The sequence below is a fragment of the Aaosphaeria arxii genome, assembly GCF_010015735.1.
Source record: "Aaosphaeria arxii CBS 175.79 unplaced genomic scaffold BU24scaffold_6, whole genome shotgun sequence".
In the NCBI taxonomy this organism is placed as follows: Eukaryota; Fungi; Ascomycota; class Dothideomycetes; order Pleosporales; genus Aaosphaeria; species Aaosphaeria arxii.
Genome location: NW_022983479.1, coordinates 1,513,116 through 1,536,742, shown reverse-complemented (window position 1 = coordinate 1,536,742; position 23,627 = coordinate 1,513,116). Strand labels below are relative to the sequence as shown.

At 49.0% G+C, this 23,627-nt stretch overlaps 5 protein-coding genes across 5 annotated transcripts; 4 read left to right on the top strand and 1 right to left on the bottom strand.

The window, feature by feature from the left end:
• Positions 1-148: 148 nt before the first annotated feature.
• Positions 149-1,729, top strand: BU24DRAFT_241830 (uncharacterized protein). Its single transcript, XM_033522283.1, has one exon. It carries the CDS (start codon positions 290-292, stop codon positions 1,511-1,513), a length of 1,224 nt encoding a protein of 407 aa, XP_033381963.1. The 5' UTR covers positions 149-289; the 3' UTR covers positions 1,514-1,729.
• A 1,770-nt stretch (positions 1,730-3,499) lies between these two features.
• Positions 3,500-4,510, bottom strand: BU24DRAFT_452474 (uncharacterized protein; the record flags this gene model as incomplete). Its single annotated transcript, XM_033531193.1, has 1 exon — positions 3,500-4,510. The coding sequence occupies one exon, from the start codon at positions 4,508-4,510 to the stop codon at positions 3,500-3,502; it is 1,011 nt and encodes a 336-aa protein (XP_033381962.1).
• Positions 4,511-6,950: 2,440 nt separating this feature from the next.
• Positions 6,951-12,184, top strand: BU24DRAFT_241809 (nod factor export ATP-binding protein I). Its single transcript, XM_033522282.1, has 3 exons — positions 6,951-7,226; positions 7,284-10,322; positions 10,373-12,184. The coding sequence occupies exons 1-3, from the start codon at positions 7,116-7,118 to the stop codon at positions 12,104-12,106; spliced, it is 4,884 nt and encodes a 1,627-aa protein (XP_033381961.1). The 5' UTR covers positions 6,951-7,115; the 3' UTR covers positions 12,107-12,184.
• A 4,991-nt stretch (positions 12,185-17,175) lies between these two features.
• Positions 17,176-18,416, top strand: BU24DRAFT_411344 (glycoside hydrolase family 10 protein; the record flags this gene model as incomplete). Its single annotated transcript, XM_033526045.1, has 5 exons — positions 17,176-17,240; positions 17,292-17,451; positions 17,497-17,629; positions 17,684-17,797; positions 17,851-18,416. 5 exons carry the CDS (start codon positions 17,176-17,178, stop codon positions 18,414-18,416), a joined length of 1,038 nt encoding a protein of 345 aa, XP_033381960.1.
• A 709-nt stretch (positions 18,417-19,125) lies between these two features.
• BU24DRAFT_464383 (uncharacterized protein) lies at positions 19,126-21,501 on the top strand (the record flags this gene model as incomplete). Its single annotated transcript, XM_033532200.1, has 4 exons — positions 19,126-19,374; positions 19,425-19,837; positions 19,886-20,605; positions 20,658-21,501. The coding sequence occupies 4 exons, from the start codon at positions 19,126-19,128 to the stop codon at positions 21,499-21,501; spliced, it is 2,226 nt and encodes a 741-aa protein (XP_033381959.1).
• Between the last annotated feature and the right edge of the window lie 2,126 nt (positions 21,502-23,627).

The following is a 23,627-nucleotide window of genomic DNA, read 5'->3' as shown; positions in this document are numbered from 1 at the left end:
ATACCGAAAATATGGGAGCGCTTGAGTCGGGGAGGAGGGTGGAGTTCCAAGAGGTAGGTTTTCAGTATACGATTTTCTCAACGTTCTTACATCAAGGTTGACGGTATTTTGTAGTTTATTCGGTGCAGTGGTGTTGCTCGCAGGTTCCGATTCACCTTTCTCGCGACTAGATCGTCGCAGACGAGTTGCTGCTTCCACGACGACCGTATTTGTTTTCAGCAGTTTTCCATCGATGTTCGAAGAGACAGGTCCTCTGTGCAGCTCACCGTAGAGCTTCCCTACTCCCGCCATGCTCTATACAAAAACCAGACCGTACGATATCGCGATAATATCTTGCCTTCTCCTCTCCTCGATACCAATAGCATCATGTCGACCACCTCCTGGTTCCTTATTACCACGTCAGACGACCTTTGACGACCTCGCATTACCAAAATGTTCCTTATCTTGCTTTATCAACAGCCTCACGAGCGATGGCTGCGCGAACGAAACCGACTTCAAATGTCACTGCGAAAAGGGCACAATGCTATCGGCAGCAGACCCATGTCTGAGATCGAGATGTAGTAAGGATGAACAAGTGGATGCGATGAATAAGATTCGGACAGCGTGTCGAGCTACTGGTATTGATCTTGGTAATGGTGATAAAGATGGACAGAACAGCATTACTAGAAGTATTAGCATGTCAGAACCAACAAGGACGACAGGACCTACGACACAGGACACCAATCCAACAGCCTCGATATCGTCGTCCACCAACACCCAAACACCCAACCCTGCTCCAGGAAACCCAGCCAACGGCCCAACACAACTTCCACCCCCTTCAGCACCAACAGACATCCCAACACAGTCAAATCCAGACAACACATCGAGCCCCACCGACCCGCCTCCAATGCCCACCGACACCCCTCTCGCCCTCCTCCCCACCGACCGCCAACTCTCCCCCGGCGCAAAAGCTGGAATAGGCGTCTCCGTCTCCCTCCTCTTCACCTCCCTCCTCATAACCCTAATCCTCTACATCCGACGCCTGAAGCGCGAACTCCGCGCCGCGCAAGCCCAAGCCGCCGGCGTCCCCGAGTCTGTCTGGCGCGCCCACATCTCCACCGCGTCTACCCCCGGCATCATGCCTCGCCGTCGCAGCAGCAGCTGGCGAGACCGCGGTCGCTCTCCCCCGGAATCCCCAGTGTCCCCGCTCTCGGAAACCGGTGGCGGTCCGGCGCTGCTTAAGAAGAAGCGCGGACACGTTCTCAGCGTCGTCGTTGAGCGCGAGGAAGAAGGGTCAGAGGCGGCGAGTCTGGAACCCATGGTTCCGCGGGAACCTGTGCCGGGGCAATCGGAGGGGTTGGTGGATCCGCTAGAGCTGGATGGGGAGTATACGGGTATCGTGGAGTTGCCGACGAGTGTCACGCCGAGGGCGAGGAGCCTCGAGAGGGCGGGCAGGGAGAGGGGGAGTAGTTTTGGGGACTCGAGTCGGCCGAGTACGAGGGGGAGTGCGGAGAAGACGAGGTTTGTGGTGTGATAACGGAGGGAGGAGGGAGGAGGGTGTGCCGGTACTGGATACTGGGTGATGTATGATTAGACAATGTAGATAATAGTAGAATCCACCTACTTGAAGATCAGCTGTGTAGATTTCCGCGATGCATCGTTTGTGATAGTCTTGACGAGGGAGCATTGGGAGGATATTAAGAGGTGATCGCTACTTCAGTGGTCAGGCACTGTTTTGTTCGTCGTGTCCTTGACTTTTGTTGTGAGGCAACAAAGAAAAGCCTGCTTTGAACTTGGTAACGCCTCCGGAAAGATGTTTCTGTTGAGCAGTGTCTTGTTCGCGATGTTATCAACAAGAAACGGGTAGTTGTGGAAGTAAGAGGTGATTGTTGTTCCGGTATTCAGGCACTGTTGTGTCCATCGTATCCATGGTGATCCAGTGATTCGAGAATTGAAGGGGGCGTTATCAGCAGCTTTTTGGGGGCGTAGGAAAGCGTGCTAGAGCGTTCAAAGGCCCCGAAAAGAGGGCAGTTGACGAGGAAATAGGGACGATGGTTGACCTCGAGGAGAGAAAGTGAAAATGTTCGGAATCGAGATGAAGCTGTAGAGGTACTATGCTAGAAGGCATCTGATTTTTCCAAGATGTGAAGGGAATACACCCTGCCCTTCGACTTAAGTGCAGCGCAAGTACGGGGAGGGCAGTCAAGGGCTTCGCTATCTAAATTTGAATGCGTTAACAGACTGCACTATGAAATATTCATAAGAATACACAAGCATGGAGAGAAGAATTTGCGGTATTTGAGATATCAAGCATCTATTTATCTCCTTAGTTTTGATGTTTTCTACACGGTAACGCGTCACGGCAACCTTAACACCAAGATACGAAAATCACTATTACGAAATTCAGATATTTCCATCCTCGCCTACAGGCAAGACACTACGCAACAATTTAGTCTTGCTACAAACTACACATTTTACACATCACACTCTGACCAATCCAACAAAGTTGAAGAAGCCTCACAATAACACTGCACACCCAAAAACATCAACAAAACCAAAGTCATCCACAGCCTTCTTCTTCAAGCACCCAGGCAAGCCAGGCAACTCAACGAAAAAAAAGATGAAATGGTAAAAGGATGGGTTGAACCCATTAAGTCAGCAAAGATTCGGTTTTTATGAAGGCAAAACAGTAAAAGCCTAGAGCAGTTCGGAAAAGATACTACGAGAGTGCAGGAGAGGAGGGAGTGAGTGGCAGAAGGGATTTATGTACGTGATAGGAGAGACCGTTAGTCAGCCTCGCTAAGCGAGCACGGGCTCGAGTGATTATGTCAGGTAGGGCAACGACGCCCACGAGGTGGCTGAGTTGAGGGAGGGTGGGAAGCATGGTGGATGATGGGATGGTGGTTGTGGTGGTGGTTGTGGTGGAAGTGAAGGTGACAGATTTCAGTACAGGTTGGGTGCGCCAGTTCGAAACCACAACGCGCTTATTAAGTCTTTTCTTCTTGCAGATGAAATTGTTTTCAAGTCACTGGTATTTCAATGCAGTTTATCGCCTTTTTATGCACAGGTGGCAGAGGAACTGTTCAGTGTTGTTGAGTCGAGAAAAAGGCGGTCGGCGTCACACAATCGAAGAAGCAGATATGTTCTGAGCAGAATTCTGCTGATGTGCCAAAGAAGTCAAATGATTGAGAAACTGTATTTATTTTCACCTTCTGGCAGTATGCTAGGCTTATTAATCGCATCGTACATGAAAAGGAACCTATAGGTATCATCCAGAGACTCTAAACGCCCGTTATGCATGAAAATCCAGACCAAGAGACTATTCCGTACGTACTGCCAAACCATGCTGGGTATAAAAGGGTCTTGTAAAAGTACACAAGCAACCTCGAAAGAAAGGTAGCAAGAGAGATTGACAAGAATTAAGGAATCTTCATCAGTTTTGAAGGCCGTAGCAAAAGGAAACCAAGACATTCACTGTGGATAATGTCTGTCTTGATTCGGTGCAACGTTGTTTCCTTGTTCAGTTCCCATTCGAAGCCGACGTAATGGGCGTATAGGTGTGATTGATCGTATGCAGCATGTGGAGCTCCTCTTGGTATCGCTGATATCCCAGGTCCAGCTCTGCGCGAGATATCACCAATTCCCGGCGTTCAAAGTGTTCATGGCCTGTCAACCAATAAAAGAGCCGTTGCGGTACTCCCAGCTCTAGGCCAACACGGCGAATCTCAGAGGTTTTGGCGAGTACAGGACGTCTGTCGCCCCTGGGCCAGTCCATACTGCCCCACCCAATGATACCGGCCGCCCAGAATACAGTGACTGTTACGAGTCCGGGGAGATCGTCGGGATTAGCGGGTGGATTCATCAGTTTCGAGATGCACTCCCACATCGATATCGAGACTGCTCCTCGAGCTCCTTTCGCAATTCGCGGGGCCTTGAGAATCAGGCCTCGTGTGGGACCGGTCATATACGAATCCTCCTTAGCTACGAAAGGCGGCTCCATGACGTGCAGAGGTCCAACCGGCTGGATTGGGGGCAGCTGATATGGTGAAGTCGTTGCCGGTGGGTTGTACGGCGCCAGGGTGAAATTCAAATCGTATTTCTCTGGAATTCGGGCCTCTGTAGACGGGAAGGCAGCGGGGGCGTTTAGCAACGCTGGTGCCGCTCTTAGGGTGGGAGGTGGACCAGCAGGGGGCTGCTGGGCGTTGTTGTTCCTGTTGATAGTGGCTACACGCTGACGCTCGCGCATTTCGGCATACGCTCGCCGGCGGATCTCGGTGAGTAAGCTCTGGACTGTACGTGGGCGGGGGTTCCTGGTCTGGTCGAGATTAGGTGCGCCATGAGGGTGGTACAGATGGCTACCTGGGGCATTATTTGCTGGGGAGTTGTTTCCATGGGAGGGTTGAGCACTCATTGATGAGGACGATCCTGCGTTGCCGCTGTTCTCTCCATGCTCGGGCATGGGCTGCGAGTGGTGGGCCTCTCGGTTGTTGGCGTAAGGCGAGATGTAAGGCGGATTGGGTCGCCCGCTCATTGTAGTAGTCGAAAATCGTTGGAGAACTGATGATTTTCTTCTACTTAGTCGAGATTGAGTGTAAAGGTTGTGGTCAGGGTTCGGAGTAGAGCAGAGTTGAATGTTGCTGAAGGTTAGATTTAGAGGAGCCCGGCAGCGAGAGAAGTAAATAAGTAGGTGAAAACACCATCCAACAGGCACAATCACCTCTGCTCTTAAGCCAATCAGAAAACTAGATATGTGGGGAAGCGGGTGATTGCCTAGCCAGTCACTACTTGTTATCCCCGAGCATACAGAAGTGAAGGAGATCAGAGACAGAAGTAAAGTAGCGAATCAGAGGACTGAGCAAGCAAAGGGGAAAAACACTGCTTATGAAGTAAAGTAGAAAAGAAGTAAATAACGTTTTTTCGGTCGGAAGGTTCAGGGAGTAAAGCAGATAGTCTTCAAATGTGAACGATATTTTGAGTCAACATTGAATACATTCAACTTTTTGATAGCAGGCCCCACGCTGCCCAAGTGCTTATACAAAAAGTAGGCGATAATGTGCTGTGTACGATATAGCCCAACATCTAAGATAGATCATGAATTGGAGACTAAAATGAGGCCTTTCTGCAACCCCCCGTAGAGTTGAAAATGTTGGAGATAGATACACGCACTGCCCTAGACTGCTACTTCAGATTATGATTCACTAAATAACTACCTCTTTCGTTACTGAACAATGCTTGATAACGTGATTCAATGTTGGATGGCCAATACTGATATGCGTGTACCTTTAATCAGATTGGCTTCAGCCTTTACAGCGTTGCATAATTACACACATATGTAGAACTGATTTACGCAAGTGGAGAGGAAAAAAAAATTCCCGGCAACAATATAAGGACATCTTGTTTGCAATATTGTTTCCTTATTGTATATATACTTAAGGAAGCTTTGGAAAATAAAGTAGAATTATTTTGTGCTGTAAAGAATTGGGTTCGTACTTGAATGAGTTCAATTATGTTGTAAGATGCAACTGTCATTATCTGAAAAAGAGAAAGTGTAAACCATCATGACAATGCACAGAAAGAATGCTCCTTTGACAGGAAATTCGAGAGCAACATAGGAACGAATATTCTTGACAAGCACATATTTGATTTTTCCAGCTATTGATCGTACAGTAGACAATACTATTTCCCCGTATCTGAACGTGTGTTTAAGGATCTGAAGTCAGCAGTAAGTAGATCGGCAGCTTACGTATGGCTGCCCCAAAAACAAGCGAACGCATTCTCGCCCCGGTCCGCATGTAGTCGCAATGACTGATAACCTTATTCAGACATAGGGTCGATCAGGTTTGCAAACTGGTTGACTGGGCTGCACACTCTGGATGCATCTTCAATCGTAGGTCTCTATCAGAGAATGGCACATATTCAACCTTGTGCTGGCTCTTTATGCGCCACAGACATAAAACAAGCAACGAGACCAGCCACCCAAGACTGCATTGTTTGATGGCAATTTCACACCTTAGTCGAAATCTTTCAAGTAGGGAGGCACGATTACGCAAATCATTGTAATGGGCATGGTGGCTGAGCACAGTGTCAAGCTCTAAGCGTAGCGAAGCGCCGACCGTCCGTTCTTCGATGGGTCCTTCGACGGCGATCGCGAGAATTACCCAACATGTACTCGGTGCTAAACGAGCATCCTCGGCGGCTGGGCGCGTGCTGGGCACTTGAGGTTGACCGAGAACATCGAGGGAATTTGATGATGTAGCGAGCTCGAATGATTCGTTTGGAACAGTCTGTGCCGGTCTTGGGTAAGACAATCAAATTGAACGTTTTCGCAGAGACAATAATGGATATTGAGGGTTTATAGTCTACAGGAAATCCAGTACGGGATACAATTATCTACATGCAAGTCTTCATACCGTTACTTGTAAATGTATGCACGGAGTACTGTGTACTGAATATGTACATGGATAGTGTAGGTGGCCGTTGTGGGGTTGACGAACGTTGGTGGCATGTCAATTGCGACTAAACTGCCCCCACCTGCGCCCCTTTCATCCACGCGTTTCTACATACCTACGTACCTACCATGTATGTTACAGGTACGGAGTATGTACCTCTACTATAGAAACTATACTATACAGTTACTTGTCTACGAATGCCTGCTTTGTATCAGATACCGGAGAACCATGCCGTCTCTTCGCCTATCCCCCCTATCACCGTCATCGGTGCAACATTGGCTCTGCCCGCGGACACGGATTGATGTTGAGCCGACCCAAAGGCCCCAAGCAAATGCGGCGCGGCATTCCCAAGTCTAAGACGACACTTCCTTCTCGGCATGGTAATCGACTGACGATGCGATACGATGGTGTGTGGGTGCCTTTTCCCGCCTTACGTTCCTTCAATTCTTTGCCTTCGTTCTCTCCTTCCCTCTTAATTCATTCATCCTTCCTTCTTCGTCGCATTCGCTGAGATACCCTTTTGCCAAACATCCCAACCTCGTTTAGAGACATGTCGCTGTCTTCCGTCCCGTGAACGACATTAGAACTACGCGCCTCGAGGCTTTACACCATCGTGCCTCGGCCCTTTGAGGCGCCCCACCGTCCGGAACCTGCAAGAGTACTGCAACTGGTGGTCGAATCGTAACAATGGCTTTCCTTCGACATACCTGGACACTTACGAAGAAGAACTTGAAGGTTGTCTTCCTCCGAGCATGGTTCTTCACGAGTGTTCGTGCCTTCTGGGCACCAATCATTTTTGTATGTTGGCAATGCATGGTCTACCTACAATAGGACTGTAAATGCTAATACCGTTAGATGTTCTTTATTACTTACGCAAAGAATTTCTTCGTACCTCCGTCTGAATATGGTATTGGCAGACCTGTTCCAATTCGAAGCTTTACCGACGCCCTCAACGACGCCCAAGGAAATCGCGACACTGTTGTATTCATAAACAATGGACACACCGGAGGTGACATCGAGCAGGTCATCAACAATCTGGCGGATACGGTACGAGGTGCCGGGAAGATAGCACAAGTTGCGGAACAGGACTCGGATCTTCTTACAATTTGCGAAAGCTCCCTTCGTGGCGCAAGTACCTGCTTCGGAGCTATCAATTTTCATTCGTCGCCTTCTGAGGGAGAGGGCCAGGGTTGGAATTACACCCTGCGTGCCGATGGCTCACTTGGAGATCGTATTTTCGTGGATAGGACAAACAACGATGTCGAGATTTATGTCTTGCCACTCCAGAAGGCCGTAGACTCGGCTATCGCATCCCTCAATGGAACCAACCAGATCGAAACCATCGACGAATACCCTTATACCGAGCGGACTCCAGAAGAGCTGGCCGAGAGGATACGAACTCTGTACATGGGAGCGCTGATTGATATTATGGCAGTCGCAATCTACATTGGTGTCTGTGGTGTAACATATCAATTGACTGGACAGATGGCTCTGGAGCGAGAACAGGGTGTTTCTCAACTTGTGGAAGCCATGACCCCCGCAAAGAAGACCTGGTTTATCCAAGCTGCTCGTCTGCTTTCAAACCACCTAGCTTTTTCCATAATCTACTTGCCTGGGTGGGTCATTATGGCTATCATTATTCGTCAGCTCGCATTTGTCACGACAAGTGTTGGGATACTCATTATATTTCATGTTCTCGCTGGTCTTGCCCTTACAAGTTTCTCGATTCTCGGTGCTAGTTTGTTCCGCAAGGCACAACTCTCCGGTATCACCATCGTCATCGTGGGAATCATTCTTGCCATCATCTGTCAACTTGCTGGACCGTTCAACACTGCGGCGGTAGCTGTTCTCAGCCTGCTGTTCCCGCCGATCAACTACGTATTTTTCATCATTTACGTTGCACGGTTCGAGCGCGAACTGCAGCCGACTAACTTAGCTAAGGGCGCTCCTGACTACAAAGACCATACATGGACTCTTCCGGGAATTGCTTTCTGGATATTCCTGATTATTCAGACAGTCGCATTCCCTGTACTCGGCGCGATCATAGAAAGGGCGCTATATGGAACGATCTCTAAGGAGCGCAAAACCAGCACTTCTTCCCCGGACCACTCTATCATCTTGAGAAACTTCTCAAAGCACTGGACGCCAAGCTGGTTCCGGGCTAATGTACTATCGAAATTTGGCATCAAGCCACCAGAGACTGTCATAGCCGTCAATGACTTCAGCATCAAGGCACGCAGAGGGCAGATCATGGTTCTGCTCGGAGCCAACGGCAGTGGAAAATCTACTACTTTGGACGCCATTTCAGGTCTCAATACTATAACAAATGGATCGATTGAAATCGACGGTACTGGTGGTCTTGGACTTTGCCCACAGAAAAATGTCATGTGGGATGAGCTCACCGTACTCGAACATGTTCAAATCTTCAATCGGTTGAAGTCTGCAAGCAAGGGTGAATCGAAAGAGACACTGATCAAGCTCATCCGTGCGTGCGACCTGGGACATAAAATCAACGCCCAGTCCAAAACGCTATCCGGCGGACAAAAGCGAAAGTTGCAGCTTGCCATGATGTTTACTGGTGGCAGTCGAGTGTGCTGTGTTGATGAGGTTTCTTCAGGCCTTGATCCGCTCTCTCGCAGGAAGATTTGGGAAATTCTCTTGTCTGAACGTGGCGACCGAACGTTCTTATTGACTACACATTTCTTGGATGAAGCCGATGTGCTAGCTGACTATATTGCCATTCTTTCTCGGGGTAACCTGAAGACGAAGGGTACGTCTGTCCAGCTCAAACATGAAGTTGGAGCCGGTTATCATGTAACGATCCCAAAGAACGTGGAAATTGTACCTCCCGGAGGCGGTGTTCGGAAACCTCCACCAGCTGATGGCAAGACTATGTATTGGTTCCCGGATGGTATGGAAGCGACCAAGTACATCACCCAACTTCGCGAAGGCGGCATCAAAGACTACGATTTCATTGGACCAACCCTCGAAGACGTCTTCCTTGCCCTAGCAGAGGAGGTAAAGGAGAACAAACTCGATCAGGAAATGGGTTCGACTGCTATTGAGGCTCATTCGAAAGATGCCGAAGCCAATGGATCGTCAGAACAAGTCTCGGATCTGGATAAGGGTGTCAACATGTCTAAAGGCAAAGGTACATCAATGGTACAGCAGACCTGGATCCTGATGTTGAAACGTTTTACCATCCTTCGTCGCAACATGCTTCCGTATGTTTGCGCGTTCTTCCTGCCAGTCATCACTGCTGGGCTCGTCACACTCTTCTTGAAGGACTACAAGGCTGTGGGATGTGATCCAGCTGCTCAGGCGAATGACCCAGAAGTTTTCTCACTGGCCTCTGTTGATCGTTCCATCCTCATTCCTGTAGGACCGGGTGGCCTCGTCGATACAGACTACATTGCACAACGCGCTGGGATCGATACCTCCTCCTTCCACATTGTTAACACTTTCGATGATTTCAACAATTTCGTCGCAACAAGATTCCGAAACATCACTCCTGGTGGTTTCTTTCTCCAAGAGAATGGCCCTCCAACGATGGCTTACGTCGCTAACGGCGGTGTAATCGGTGGTCTTGTAACTCTCAACGCACTCGACAACATCTTGTCGAACACTACCATTTCTACCCAGTATCAACAATTTGCCGTGCCATTTGCACCAGGTATTGGTGATACGATGCAGCTAGTCCTGTACTTTGGACTTGCTATGTGCGTGTATCCCGCTTTCTTTGCATTATACCCAACAGTCGAACGTTTGAGAAAAGTTCGTGCTTTGCATTACAGCAATGGTATTCGTGCTGCTCCTCTTTGGCTCGCATATCTGTCTTTTGACTTCTGTTTCATTGCGCTCATCAGCGCTATTACGACGGGTATCTTCGTAGGTGTAAGTAATAGGCTTTCTCCTATGCGTCACAGTGTACTAAAACATCTTAGGCTTCAAGCGCATTTTACGCACCAGGATACATATTCGTCATCTTCTTTCTGTATGGATTGACGTCGACGCTCTTTTGCTACCTTATCTCCATCGTTGTTACTTCACAACTTGCAGCCTTTGCCTTTGCTGCCGGTGGTGCAACGTCTTTGTTTTTGATTTACTTCATCGGATATATGAGCATCTTGACTTACGCTCCCGCGTACAACATCGATAACTATCTTAGCATATTCAACTGGGCATACTCTACCATTGCCCCGTCCGGCATCCTTCTCCGGACACTTCTCCTCTCATTGAACATGTTTGCCTTATTATGCAAGGACACCGAGGTTGCATCCTATCCTGGAGCGCTGGATGTTTATGGCGGCCCTATTTTGTATCTCATTGTTCAGGGTATCATTCTATTCATTACCTTGGTATGGTGGGATAGTGGCTACAAGCCCCCTTTCCTTGCTGGCAGCAAGTCAAAGGCCAAACATACGGAAGAAAATATTGATGGTCACGTTCCCGCCGTGGCTGCAGAGATTCAACGCGCAGAGAATTGTGCAGATAGCTTACGCGTTCTGCATCTTCAAAAGACATTCGGAACCAACCACGCTGTAAACGATATCACCTTCGGCATCCCACAAGGACAAGTTTTTGCTCTCTTGGGACCCAACGGCGCCGGAAAGAGCAGTACAATATCCTTGATCAGAGGCGACATTCATCCGAATAGGAATGGAGGCGATGTTCAGATCGAGGGAATCAGTATTGTAGCGAAGCGAGCTGCCGCAAGAGGCCACCTTGGTGTTTGTCCTCAATTCGATGCGATGGACAGCATGACCGTTCGTGAACATTTGACCTTCTATGCGCGTGCTCGAGGCGTGGCTGATATTGCTACCAACGTCGAAGCTGTGCTTGCTGCTACTGGCCTCAACCGCTTTTCGGACCGTCTTGCGAACAAGCTATCTGGTGGTAACAAGCGAAAGCTTTCTCTCGGAATCGCATTGATGGGCAATCCTTCCGTCCTTCTTCTCGACGAACCCAGCTCCGGTATGGACGCGGCTGCAAAGAGAGTGATGTGGCGCACCCTTCTTGGTGTTGCTGCACCTGGCCGAGCCCTACTGATTACCACTCACTCTATGGAAGAGGCAGACAAGCTTGCGACTCGTGTAGGTATCATGAAACGCAAGATGCTGGCTCTTGGTTCTGTCAATGAATTGGGCAAACAGTACGGCGATGCTTGGGTTGTCCAACTCGTGTTGAAGTCAGCGCCAGAGACGACCGAAGCCGAGATGGAGAATGTCAAAGAATGGGTACGACACAACATACCCGGCGTCCAGCTCGACAAATGGGGATGCCGAGGTGGTGGTCACGGACAATTGCGCTTCAAGGTTCTTAAAGCTGCTACTGCTCCTGGAGCTTCCGAGACTGCACAAGCAGACGGACAGCTCAATGAGAAGTCCACAGCTGCAGATACAATCCAACAACTCCCCTCCAACACTACCGAAAACAATGTTGTCCAGAGAACACTTACAGGTCCGGATGGAATCGGCGGTATCCCAGGCCTTATCCAAATCCTCGAGTCCGTTCGCGAAGACCTCGGCCTTGAATACTACTCCGTCAGTCCCACGACCCTCGACGAGGTCTTCCTTCGAGTCGTCGGCGAGGAGGAAGAGGAAGAGCCTAAAAAGAAGTCGCTGCTGAAGGGCAGGTTCTCTGGGAAGGGGTGCCTAGGCTTCTGCATACCAGGCTAAGACAAATCATAGAAGCACGAAACAGCCACAGGCAAGGGGCAGCGTGGGAATTTTCTTTGTTGATACCTATTACTTGCTGTACACATCCTTTCTCGTATATCATTTCTTGGAATTAGATTAGCATACCTGGGAGGGACTTTTAGAGAAAAGACAACATTACTCAATATCGTTGCTCTTGCCTGTGCCTTTGTGATGTACATGTATAATGGCAGTTGCTGATACGCCATGGCCGGGCACCTCGCTCTTCCAAGAAGAAGGCAAGTGTAAATGTACGTCCTTATATGAATCCAGCAGTACCTCACTTCGATGGTCTGAGAAGAACGTAATCTACGCTGGCCCAGTCTCACGACCCTCCTCCAGTATGTATGTGTGCATGTATCCGTACTCCCCCCAAACCCTTATGTCCACCGATCTCATTTTTCATCGCTCGTGCATATCGAGGTCTTCCACCTGGAGCACCCGAACCCGTGTCATCGTCGCCGTCGCCGTTCGACCTCGATCTTCAACCCCCGGTAGAGAAAATGATATGTATCTGTGGTCATCACAGCGCGCCCTGTACTCGAAACATCGGGTAAGGGAAACGTTGAATTGAATGTAGGTTGTCGGTATACACACCGGTGGTGGCATGTCGTGCAAAGTTAGGTGAGGATGGGCTCACGTGATGTTGGTGTGCGGCGGTGTCGTCAGTGGGGTGCTGTTGGGTTGGTTTTGCAGCTTGGGATTTGGGAAGCTGAGAGAGGGGTGTAAGGAGGGATATGAGTGATGTAGTGAGGTGGTGGGCGTGGTTATGGGTGGTGTTGTAGGTAGGGTTGGTGGTGGGATGGCGGTTGTGAGGCTGGTTGTTGAAGTGCGACGGGCGGTTGGGGAGTTCGCGGGTGGGGTGTTCTGGATGGCTTCATGAGTGAGGTAGAGGGCTTTCGAGGTTCTTGAGAGACGAATCTGGGAGAGCAAAGGTATTGGGAAGTTTGGAGATGCGGTTGAGGTTGAGGGTCCTGGAAAGCGGCGAGGTTTCGCCAGTGAAGGTCTGGTTGGATCTCGTGAGGCAACTCACCCACAGCTGGCGGAAGATCAGAATGTGCATACTGAGGGGATAGCTTTACCTACAAACTTCAACTATCAGCATCTGTGTGACCAATATGATGAGCCTTGCTGCCAGTACGCGGCACTGACTGACTGGTTGAGGGCGACGAAGCTTCTCGTTAAGTGACGCGCAACAGTGACAACATACATCACGAACACAACACAGAGGCCCACAAAGACAATCACAACTTCATTTCTTCTTCTTCAAGTGTCCAGGCAAGCCAGACATCTCAACGAAAAAGGTGGTCATGGGTTGAACCCATTGGCTGCCATCAAAAATTGTACCGTCGGTAAGAGCCGTTAGGTTCAAGCCTGGCAGGGCGATCCTTCCGGCCTGTGCAGCGGATTCATGAGCTCGCTGCACAACGGTAGTGTAGGGTACTGCTTTGCAGTACGCTACACAGTATAAAGAAGAAGAAAAGAAGAAGTGGAAGAGCGAGCAGCGGAGGGGGGTTTATATACCCTCCTACGGCGCAGGGTCCGTGCGCCCAGACGTCGCGAGATCACAACAACAATGGTCGGGGGGCAGTGCAGAACGGATAGGATCGGAGTGTATCTCTCTTCTCTGAGTGTTCGGCCAAAGCCGGATAGATTGACGTGGAAAGTCATGGATTGAACTCATTGGTTCCAAGCAAAGATTGTGACGGAGGTTGTCAGCGAAGTCATGAATCTGAAAACAAAGGGCTCCTGCTCCGAATTTGTGAGCTCGTGTTGCTCCAGCAATTCAGATACTACACTGACGACGAGGGAGGACGGACTGTGAGGCGAAAGAAGAAGAGGCAAAGGTGGTGGCAGAGGACTTTACATGGCACCCAGGACATCACGAGCTCACAGACAGAGAGAACAGCTTCTTCCTCAAGTACTCAGGCAAGCCGAGTAACTCAATGAAAAAGATCATGGGTGAAACCCATTGGTTGCAAGCAAAAATGGTGCTGGTGGTACTGGCAAGGCACCAAAGTCTTAACAAGGAACAAACCTGGTGTAGTGGATTCAGGAGCTCACTACACCCCAGCAAGTAGGAGTACGTTGGCTAACATGAAAAAAAAGAAGAAGTGGAAGAAGCAGCGGCGGGGACGACTCTATATACCCCCCATGCCGACTGTGGACCGTGCACTCTGATCCAGATCAGGACTGACAGAGATCGAATGGAGCTGTAGCATGGGTCTGGCTACCTTTACCTGTCGTCCTGATCGTCATTAATGGAACAGAATGGTTTCCTAAAGCAGTATGGTTTCATAATGCGATCTGGCAGTCTTGGCAATGCCCGCCCAGGTACATCTACCTTCTCTTCAACTTACCACCTTCTCGCCCCAATCCCCCAACAAGCTAGCTGTTCGTGTCTATTCTAGCTTACCTGGGTTAATTGAGGTAGATTTGATCACCATTCTGCATTGCACAAAGCAGTTTGGTCGGTCATTTCTTGAGCGGGGGTGGAACGGCGCTCACCAGGATAATTTTTGCTGGCAACCTTTGGGTTCAACCCAACTTTTTTTCATTGAGATATTCAGCTTGTCTGGATACTTAAGGAAGAATCTTATTCACTCTGCTGATAACTGCACAGAGATGTTCTGTCACATACACTGTTTTGTAGTATGCCGGGTGATGGCGTCTCTATGTCGACATACAGCTCAACCGACGCACCTTGCACACTCACTCAACACTCGAGAGACTGAATTACATGAAAACTACTCTTCAAGCTGCAGTTGTAAGTTACACCGAGTTTAGTTGCGTTCATGCTGTCTCTACGATTTGCCTGGTCTGGCTATACTGCCCGCATTTTCGCATTTGTCACACACCCCAAGTTCACCTTGTCTCTCGACCAACACTTTGATATGAATGACCATGTCAGGTGAGAAGCCACAAGGAAGCTTCAAGGGCTCCATAAGCGTTGGTTGTTGATAAATGGGTCAGTGATTAACAAGAAATGGTTTGAGACACTACATGATGAGATGAAGAGAGGGGGATAATAGCAACAAGAAGATCTTCCTCTTTTAGTCTTCAGGCATCTAGAAACTCAGGCATTTCAACCAAGGCATGGGATGCACCTATTGAGCGGAACACAACTTTATGCTGGAGGCGCCTCCCAGAAATTGGGAGAGCCAAACCGGACTAGAATGGCTGAACTTGTACTTACTATTCAAACAAGCCACCATCTGGAAATTCGGGGCATAGAGCTACCTATACCCAGGCTCGTCCTTCCTCCGCTCTGAGAGGAGCACGATGATGCTATAGAAAAGACAGCAGGGGAGCACCTCCCTCCTACAGTGCGGGGCCTGTGCACCCAAGACACTGCGAAATTGCAGAGAAAGTCATTGCAAGCCTGCCATACTATCTCCGATATCTCTTCCTCAAAGGTACGAGCAATCTGCAAGTTTACAAGGTAGCGTTCTGGACAATCGGGCTGCGGTGGGGTTCATGGCATAACGCGAAGCTAAGGTCTGCAGAATGTTCCAAGGCAGCCTTACCTTCCGAAACCCTGCTCGACACGTCATTTCTTCAGAACTCAAACTTGACATCAATTTGGCACGCTCAAGCGGCCATGCCACGAAAGGTAATCTTTGAGCTTCCCTACCTCCAAAACCTACCGTACAACTATTCCTTCTTTACATCACGAATACACACTGCTGTTGAATCGTTGGTCTTCTCTTCAGGAATCTCAGAGGCTGTTTCCAGGAAACGAAGATGGAGGGCTGCAGATAGGCTGTTCTGCTTCAGGTTTGTAGGTACCCATTCCCCTCGCTTCATGTTAATTGAACGTGCCGCAGACACTCGCGATCCCGCTCATTGAACTGCCCGCAGCATCTGGCTACTTGCGACCCCGCGACCGAGCGCTAGAATAACACCACCCGAGCCGCAGTGCATCGAAACGAATTAGACACTTGACCCTTACAGCCTCTGGGTGTTGGATTATTCGGTATATCAGTTGCTGGCCAACATCCTTGTATGGACAACGCGCGCATGCTTTGCTGGGACTGTACATTGTACCTGTCCACATCGACAATCATGGGATTAAGCACAACCAGCCCACCTTTGGACCGCTTTATGATGGAGGAGTACATGTAGCTTAAGCCAAGGATGTGCACCCTACTGTACCCAACGACGTTGATAGACAAGTTTCGTGATCATCACTGAAGAAGGCTCAGTGTTGATATCAAGACTGCGCCGGCAAGTTAGGCTTTCCGACTTTTTCCGCCGCAACAAGGACTCGTTACACATACTACACTGAGACATTGAAAAGTAGGCGCAGGCATAGCAAGCGTTGGGTTCCTCCAGCAGAACAACCCACTACAAGCTTTACAACCCTCTGTGCGTAACAACATATTCACAGTTGCAATTACAGGCCTTTTCTCAAACGAGAAATACTGACGTTGCTAGGTATCGAATTACTGGTGCTATAATCTGGAGTGATGATGTTGGCGCAGCGAATTGCATGGCCCGCCCGAGCTGAGCTAGTTCGGCAGGTATTATCAATCCTAGCAGGAAAAGGCTCACAAACAACACTATACTAATTCTTTTCTTGCTACAAACATATTATTCTGAACGAGACGCGCTTACGCTGTGGCGTTGAACGATATAGCATGCGTTCCTCGTCGCAATTTCGATCGGCCATTCGGTGCAAAACTCCCGTCATGCTCATCTATTTCGCGGCCCTAGATCCCCAGACATCCTAAACGTCGATCATTGCGATCCTCCGCGAAATTAATCGAAGCCATCGTTACCGGGTTCTGTGGGAAATTGTAGGCGCGACAACATTTCTCCGTCAACGAAACCGGGATCACTTCCGTGATCACATGTTCTTCTTGACTCGGGACAACAGCTACGTCTGGGACGATGTGCGCTCCGTGGCGATAGACTGGGGTAATGCGGAGGAACCGGCGCACCCATGTCTATTGGATGTATTTATTGAATGATCCCAGGATTTCACATGAGAACCGCCAACTTTTGTTCTACCTGCTTTCATCTTGTTTATTGCACAGCCCATCACTATCATGTCGATCACATCAAGACTCAGCTGCTTGTTATTTGCAGTGAGCGCCATCAGTTCTCCAATTTCGTGAGTAGACAATATCATGCGTTGAGATACGTTTTCACTGATCAATGGCAGTCACCGCGCTGTTGACGGATTGAATACTCGAGCAGTCGCCGCCGGCAAAGAATATTTCGGGAGTGCTACGGACAATGGAGAATTGAGCGACATTCCCTACTTGGAGGGGTTGAGCAATACTGCAGACTTCGGTTCTATCACTCCAGGAAATGCTATGAAGGTAGATGAGGCCTGCGTCGCTACGTATCAGTACTGACGATAACAGTGGGACACAATTGAACCCTCACGAGGAACTTTCAATTTTGCCAATGGCGACACGATAGTCGACTTGGCCGAGAAGAATGGCCAGCTCCTTCGATGCCACACTCTGGTTTGGCATAGTCAGCTACCAAGCTGGGGTAAGATTCGATAGAATGAATATTGTCTTCGACGCTTTGGCTCACAAAAGACAGTCTCCAATGGTGGCTTTGACAATGCGACTCTCATCGACATTATGGTCAATCATATTACTCAAGAAGTGACCCACTACAAGGGAAAATGCTATCACTGGGACGTTGTAAACGAAGGTGAGTCTTCTCGAGCCGCAATACTCGATAGAAGACATTGACCTCTCTTCCAGCTTTGAACGAGGATGGTACATACCGTTCCAGCGTGTTCTACGACACCATTGGCCCAGCCTACCTCCCTATCGCCTTTGCTGCTGCTGCTGCCGCCGACCCAGAAGCTAAGCTCTACTTCAACGACTACAATCTCGAATATGGAGGTGCCAAGTTCAACGCAGCATTGGAGATTGTCAAGTTGGTGCAGAGCTACGGAGCAAAGATCGACGGTCTCGGCTTCCAAGGTCATCTCATCGTCGGATCTACCCCATCAAGGTCGTCGCAAGAGTCAAATTTGAACAAGGTTGCTGCTTTGGGTGTCGAAGCTGCGTTCACGGAGCTGGACATCAGAACTACAACCCCAGCAACAGAAGCAGCCGTCGCCCAACAAGCGAAGGACTATGCAGCAACGGTAGGTGCTTGCGCAGCTGTCGAGAAGTGTGTCGGAGTGACTATTTGGGATTACACCGATAAGTATAGCTGGATTCCAAGTGTTTTCCAAGGACAGGGTGCAGCACTCCCATGGGATGAGAATTTGCAGAAGAAGGAGCTCGTGTATAACGCCATTCTCGAGGCTTTGAGCTAGACTATTCCCTGTTGATCATGAAAAACGATGTATAAGGACTATTGTTGAGGAAAGAGGGGCTAGAGACGACAGAATGGGGCTTTATGCCATGGGTTGAAATGCCGGTGAATGCCAAGACCTTGATGGTGAATGTTACACTTCTACCTTTGCTTTTGTTATGATGTCATTGATCTCCCATAAACAACCGAATTCTCTGCATATGAGGACATATATCTTAAACAAAAGCCTGTGGGCTCAGTGAAGGCCAATCATCACAATTTGGGGAACAGGGAGGGACTTTAGCTTGTCTAGAACAGGATGCACCTTAGGTTCATTCACATTAATGACCGGCACGACACAACCCCTACTCGTGAGGTGTTCCACGTGTTTTCCAGAAGCAAATGTATCCCTAGAACGGGTTTCTTTAATATCATCCTGGCCGAAATTATATTGCGTCTTGTCGGAACGTAATTTAGCCGCATGATGAAGGCCACCTTGACAATTCGCCAGATTCAGGATCTGAAAACATCAGCCTCTTCGCATGCTTAATAAATAACGACATTGGAACGCTTGCTTGCGTCTTTCTTTGTTTCATTGTTTACTCTTTTGCGAATTCTCATTGGTGTAGGGATCGACACTTGAAGAAGACTTGCTCTATTTGGTAGTAAGACTTGCATTGGTCAGAATAAAACGTCACGATACAGAGCATCATCGGTGGCGATAATCAACCATGGTTTCAATTAAGCCTACACGAGGCTCCTACGAAGAGTCGCCTGAAGCGTTGAAGGATCTGTTCCAAAATCCAGCCGATAATCATGGATCACGACTTTCGACTAGGGAGTCACGAGACGCCTTGATCGATATCCACAAAGCCAACCTGAAACTTCTTGCCGAAGGCAATGTACCCGTCAAGAACTTTGTGTTGCCGTCAAGATACCCCCCATCGCGTGCTTCCATCCGCGACACATCTGTTGAAAAGGTTGCTCAATTGCTCTTTGTTACCCGACAGAATGCTCACGATGTGACCAGATCAATCTGCAAGACCTCTCAGTTGAGAAGAGAAATACCAATGCCATATTGATGGTCAGGACGATAATACAGCCTTACATTTACTCAGCAACAAACACGGTCGTGGAGGATAAGAATGGCGACGCAGCAAGACTTACTATTGGAAACTTGGAGGACTCGATGCTGGATCCACTCATCCCAGCTGCTACCATTGTTGCAATCAAGCAGCCTTGTTGGCGACGACAGATTGACGGCGGATATCATATCCGTGTTGATCACCCTTCTGATCTGGTAATCTTGCAGGCGAATGACGAATTTGTCCCTGAATCATGGAGGTCGGATGCCGAGCTCGATAGTGAACTGGAAGGCAAGGACTGGAAGAAAGAAGGAGATATGATGTTTCTGAAGAAGAAATTCCGCACAGCACTTCAGCAGTAAGTAGTTCCGGGTAAGTGGAAAGAGGCAAGACTAACTAGACGCAGTTATGATCGTGGTCTGCGGGCACTGGATTCAAAATCAAATTCAGCGGCGAAGATAGATCTCTACAGGAAGAAGTGCGGTGTCAACATTGTGTTGCTACGTCTTGATGATGCAGCGGATGATTTATCGCAGGCTATCGTTACCCATGCTCTTTCAGACAGTCAACTTGCAGGGTCCCCCATGAGCGATCTTGATACGATCAAATCATGGCTTCATAACGGGAGCACCGAAGATCCGCTTCAGATATCGTCCAGTATTCCGCGCCCACTAAAGGAGCTTGCAGCTCGAATCAAGTTTGACCTCGGCATTTATCAAACCTCCGCCGAGTATAACCTCCCGTTGATATCTTCATACGTGGGACCACTGACTCTCCACGTCGATGCCGCGCATTACATCTCAGATACTGAAGTCCGAAAGACGGAGAACCATGGACGCGGACTCTTCGCCAAACGAGACTTCAAAATTGGCGAATTAGTTTCGGCTGAGAAGGCATTCGTGCTGCCCGGGTATTTTATCCAAGATCGATCGTCTGATTGTCTGATCTATAGTCTTGGGGAAGGCACAGCGAGTCCCCGACCTGGCGCATTGTTATTCAAAGAGTTGGTTCAGAAGCTTCGCTGGAACCCAAGTTTGCGGCGGGATTACTTTGAACTGGACGACGGTGGGTACTGGAAGGAGTATGGCTGGGAGGTTTCCGAGGGCGAGGAGATACCTGTAGATGTGTGAGTATTCCTTCCTTCATCAAAGAGTGAGAGGTCTGACTAATTCAATCAGCTTCCGCGTTGAGATCATTCGGCAGCGTAATTGCTTCTCTGTTCCCACTAGGTCTGTCGACATGATTTCCCAACCGCCAAATTCAAACCCAGAGCTCCGGAACGGCTGCTGGTTGCATGCCTCCTACGTCAACCACTCTTGTCTGCCCAACAGTGTCCGTACCTTCATTGGAGATATCCATTTCCTTCGCGCAACGAGAGATATTACCGCCGGTGAAGAAATTACGCACCAGTATGTATCGCCGGATATCGATATCATTGACCGCCAGGAGAGGTATCGGGGAACGTGGGGATTCGAGTGCGACTGTGGGCTGTGTAAGACTGATGGCAGAATCGATGAGGCGAGCCGGAAAGAGCGGTCGCAGAAGTTCGAAGATCTGAAGAACACAGTGATGAAGCTGGGCGAGAGGGGGATGACTATTACCAGCATCAAGAAGATTGCAAGAGGGCTGAGAGAAATCGAGGCATTATACTCACCGTCAGATGCAGCAACAGATGAGGGAGATCTGTATCGCCAGCTTCCCAGGCTCGCACTGGTTCATCCAAGCCTTTACTTGACTGAAGCTTGGAAAGGTGTCAACAACGTAGACAAGACGATCGAGTATGCAAGGAAGTTGCTGAGGAACTTTGGCATTCTTACCACGACGGATAACGATCGGTTCGAAGTCGTAAGCAACTCGGGTCTCATCAATATCGAAGCTGTTCGAGCGCTCAGATATCTTGCCGAAGGATACACATCCAAGGGCGAATCTCAGTTGGCCAAAGACTGCATCGAATTGGGGAAGCTTTGGTTCCTGATAATTACGGGGAGTGAGGTCGGAATGGAGGAGTTTCTCAAGTTTTGAGCGTTTATCGTAGCACTGGTGAGAAGATTTCCCGGACATGTGTGTGGTGCTAGGGACTGTCTTCATAATAGCAAAGTTGAAAGTACTCGATGTTCTCTACATGAATGCAAAGACTAGCAAGATCTGTCGCCCTGTCCTGCATTTCTCGGATTGCCTGTGGACACTTCAGCTGCTACACATACCTACCATTGCCTCTGCAATAGCACCCAGTGGTGCACAAAATGTAGTGATCTGGCTTCGGCTCAAACAATTGTATATGCCTGGAGTCAACCTGCCTATCCGTCTATCCTTCAGCAAGGACAAACAATCCATGATTGCAAACGGGAGTGTTCCTGATGCGGTTGCCGGCGAAGGGGCCATCGGGACCCTACATGTGATTTCGAAGGCGATACTCTCAGGAGACTGATCAGGTACGATGCGAGGATGTGTATTAAATGATTGTACCCGGACAATAGTATAGTATATATACAGGAGCGACTCTGTGTGCACGAAGTGCATTCTCTAAGGGGGTAAGCCTTTCAAAGATGAAAGTTGTCCGATATACACACCGATGACATCCATATCTAACTGCCTCAGCTGGGTGCAGGTGATACCTGGCCCAGAATCAAATTGATAAAGGACTGTCTGCACGTCGTCTCTCAGGTTGTCGGCGATCTGGAAAGGCGCAACATTCCTGGCAGCTGAAATTGTGTAGGGGCGTGTTGTTTATCACAATGCAGTACTGGGATGCATATGATTGTCTTTGCATATCGAGCAGAAGGGGATGAAAAGCAATCGAGAGCAGCACGATACTGGGGAGGTTGAGGATATGCCGGGCGATCGCGGAGCCGAATCTCGACGGAGCAGATTGATGTGTCCGGATCGTACGGAGCGGATGAGGATGAGCGGATGAGGATGAGAAAGGCAGATAACTGTGTCTGCCAGTAGGACAAAGGCTCCTGAATCACTGTTGTTGTAGGTTACGAATCGAATGTGCGATGTTGTGATGCCCCCAGTGTAGTTTTCCCAGCTGTGCCAGTGAGTCCGGCAGACCCACTGTCGCGAAGCTCGCCCGGTAGGGCATCAGTCGCCGGATCTTCCACGACAGGACAATGAGAAGTAATGAGCTGCTGTCTACTATTCTGAATAGTGTCAAATGTGTCTCTTACCTGAAGAAATTCTACTTTTCGTTGCGATGTTGTACCTAGTGAAGTTAGATTCCTGTAGAAACTTGCAGCAGAATCGAAATGCAATCTGCCAAAGTTGCCCTTCTTTATCGAGAAACGCGTCTTCCAGTCTTTCTAAAGTTGTAATTTTGATCTACCGGATGAGACAGAGTTACGGTAGCGCTGCAGAGTCAATCACAGTGCACTGTTAGCTGCCCGAAGACTTCACATTGTGCTACTGACTGGGGCACAAGGCAATGTCTGTCTATCCCGAGCCTGGCAAATCACCGCTAGTAACAATTACTACGAGACTCACTTACAGTTACATCTCACGATATAGGGAGTCATCCATCACGGCAACACTTCAAGGCGTACTTGAACAAAGTATCACTTCAATATACATCAGTGCAACATCACTTCAAGGTGTACACTTCACAAATACAAGACAAGGCAGAGAATGGATAACTTCTTCCTTGAAAGAACAGACAAGCTGATCAAGTCAATGAAAAAGAAGAGTGGTCGCGTCAGCTAGAGGCAGTGCAATACTAGCGACACAGTGGTCTCAATGATAGGCAAGCCCAGAGCAAGGAGACCGGAGGACAAAAACAAAATAATCTTAGAAAAACCCCCAGTAGGGGCCTTGATCATCGATTAAAATGATAAGAACAGATACTACTCTTTAATCTAAGCCAAAAGGCAAAGAGAGCTGGGGAAAAGAAGAAGAGGAGGGGGACGGAGGGGGAGAGGGTTTATATACCCTCTGGCACTGGCCCGAGCGCCGCAGACACGTGATTTCAGCGCTCGCTGAGCACCAGGCAGGCGTTTCCAGGAGATTCCATTGCTGTGGCTGGGGAATTAGGCAACAGAGAGGGTAGTGTTGTGGTAGAATGGTGGCTTCGAAGGCGTGGCTGGGAAGCATAGTGAAGGTGGAGTGCACAAGCGAGAAGCTTGAAGTGGCGTGTTCCTTGAATGTTCTCGAAG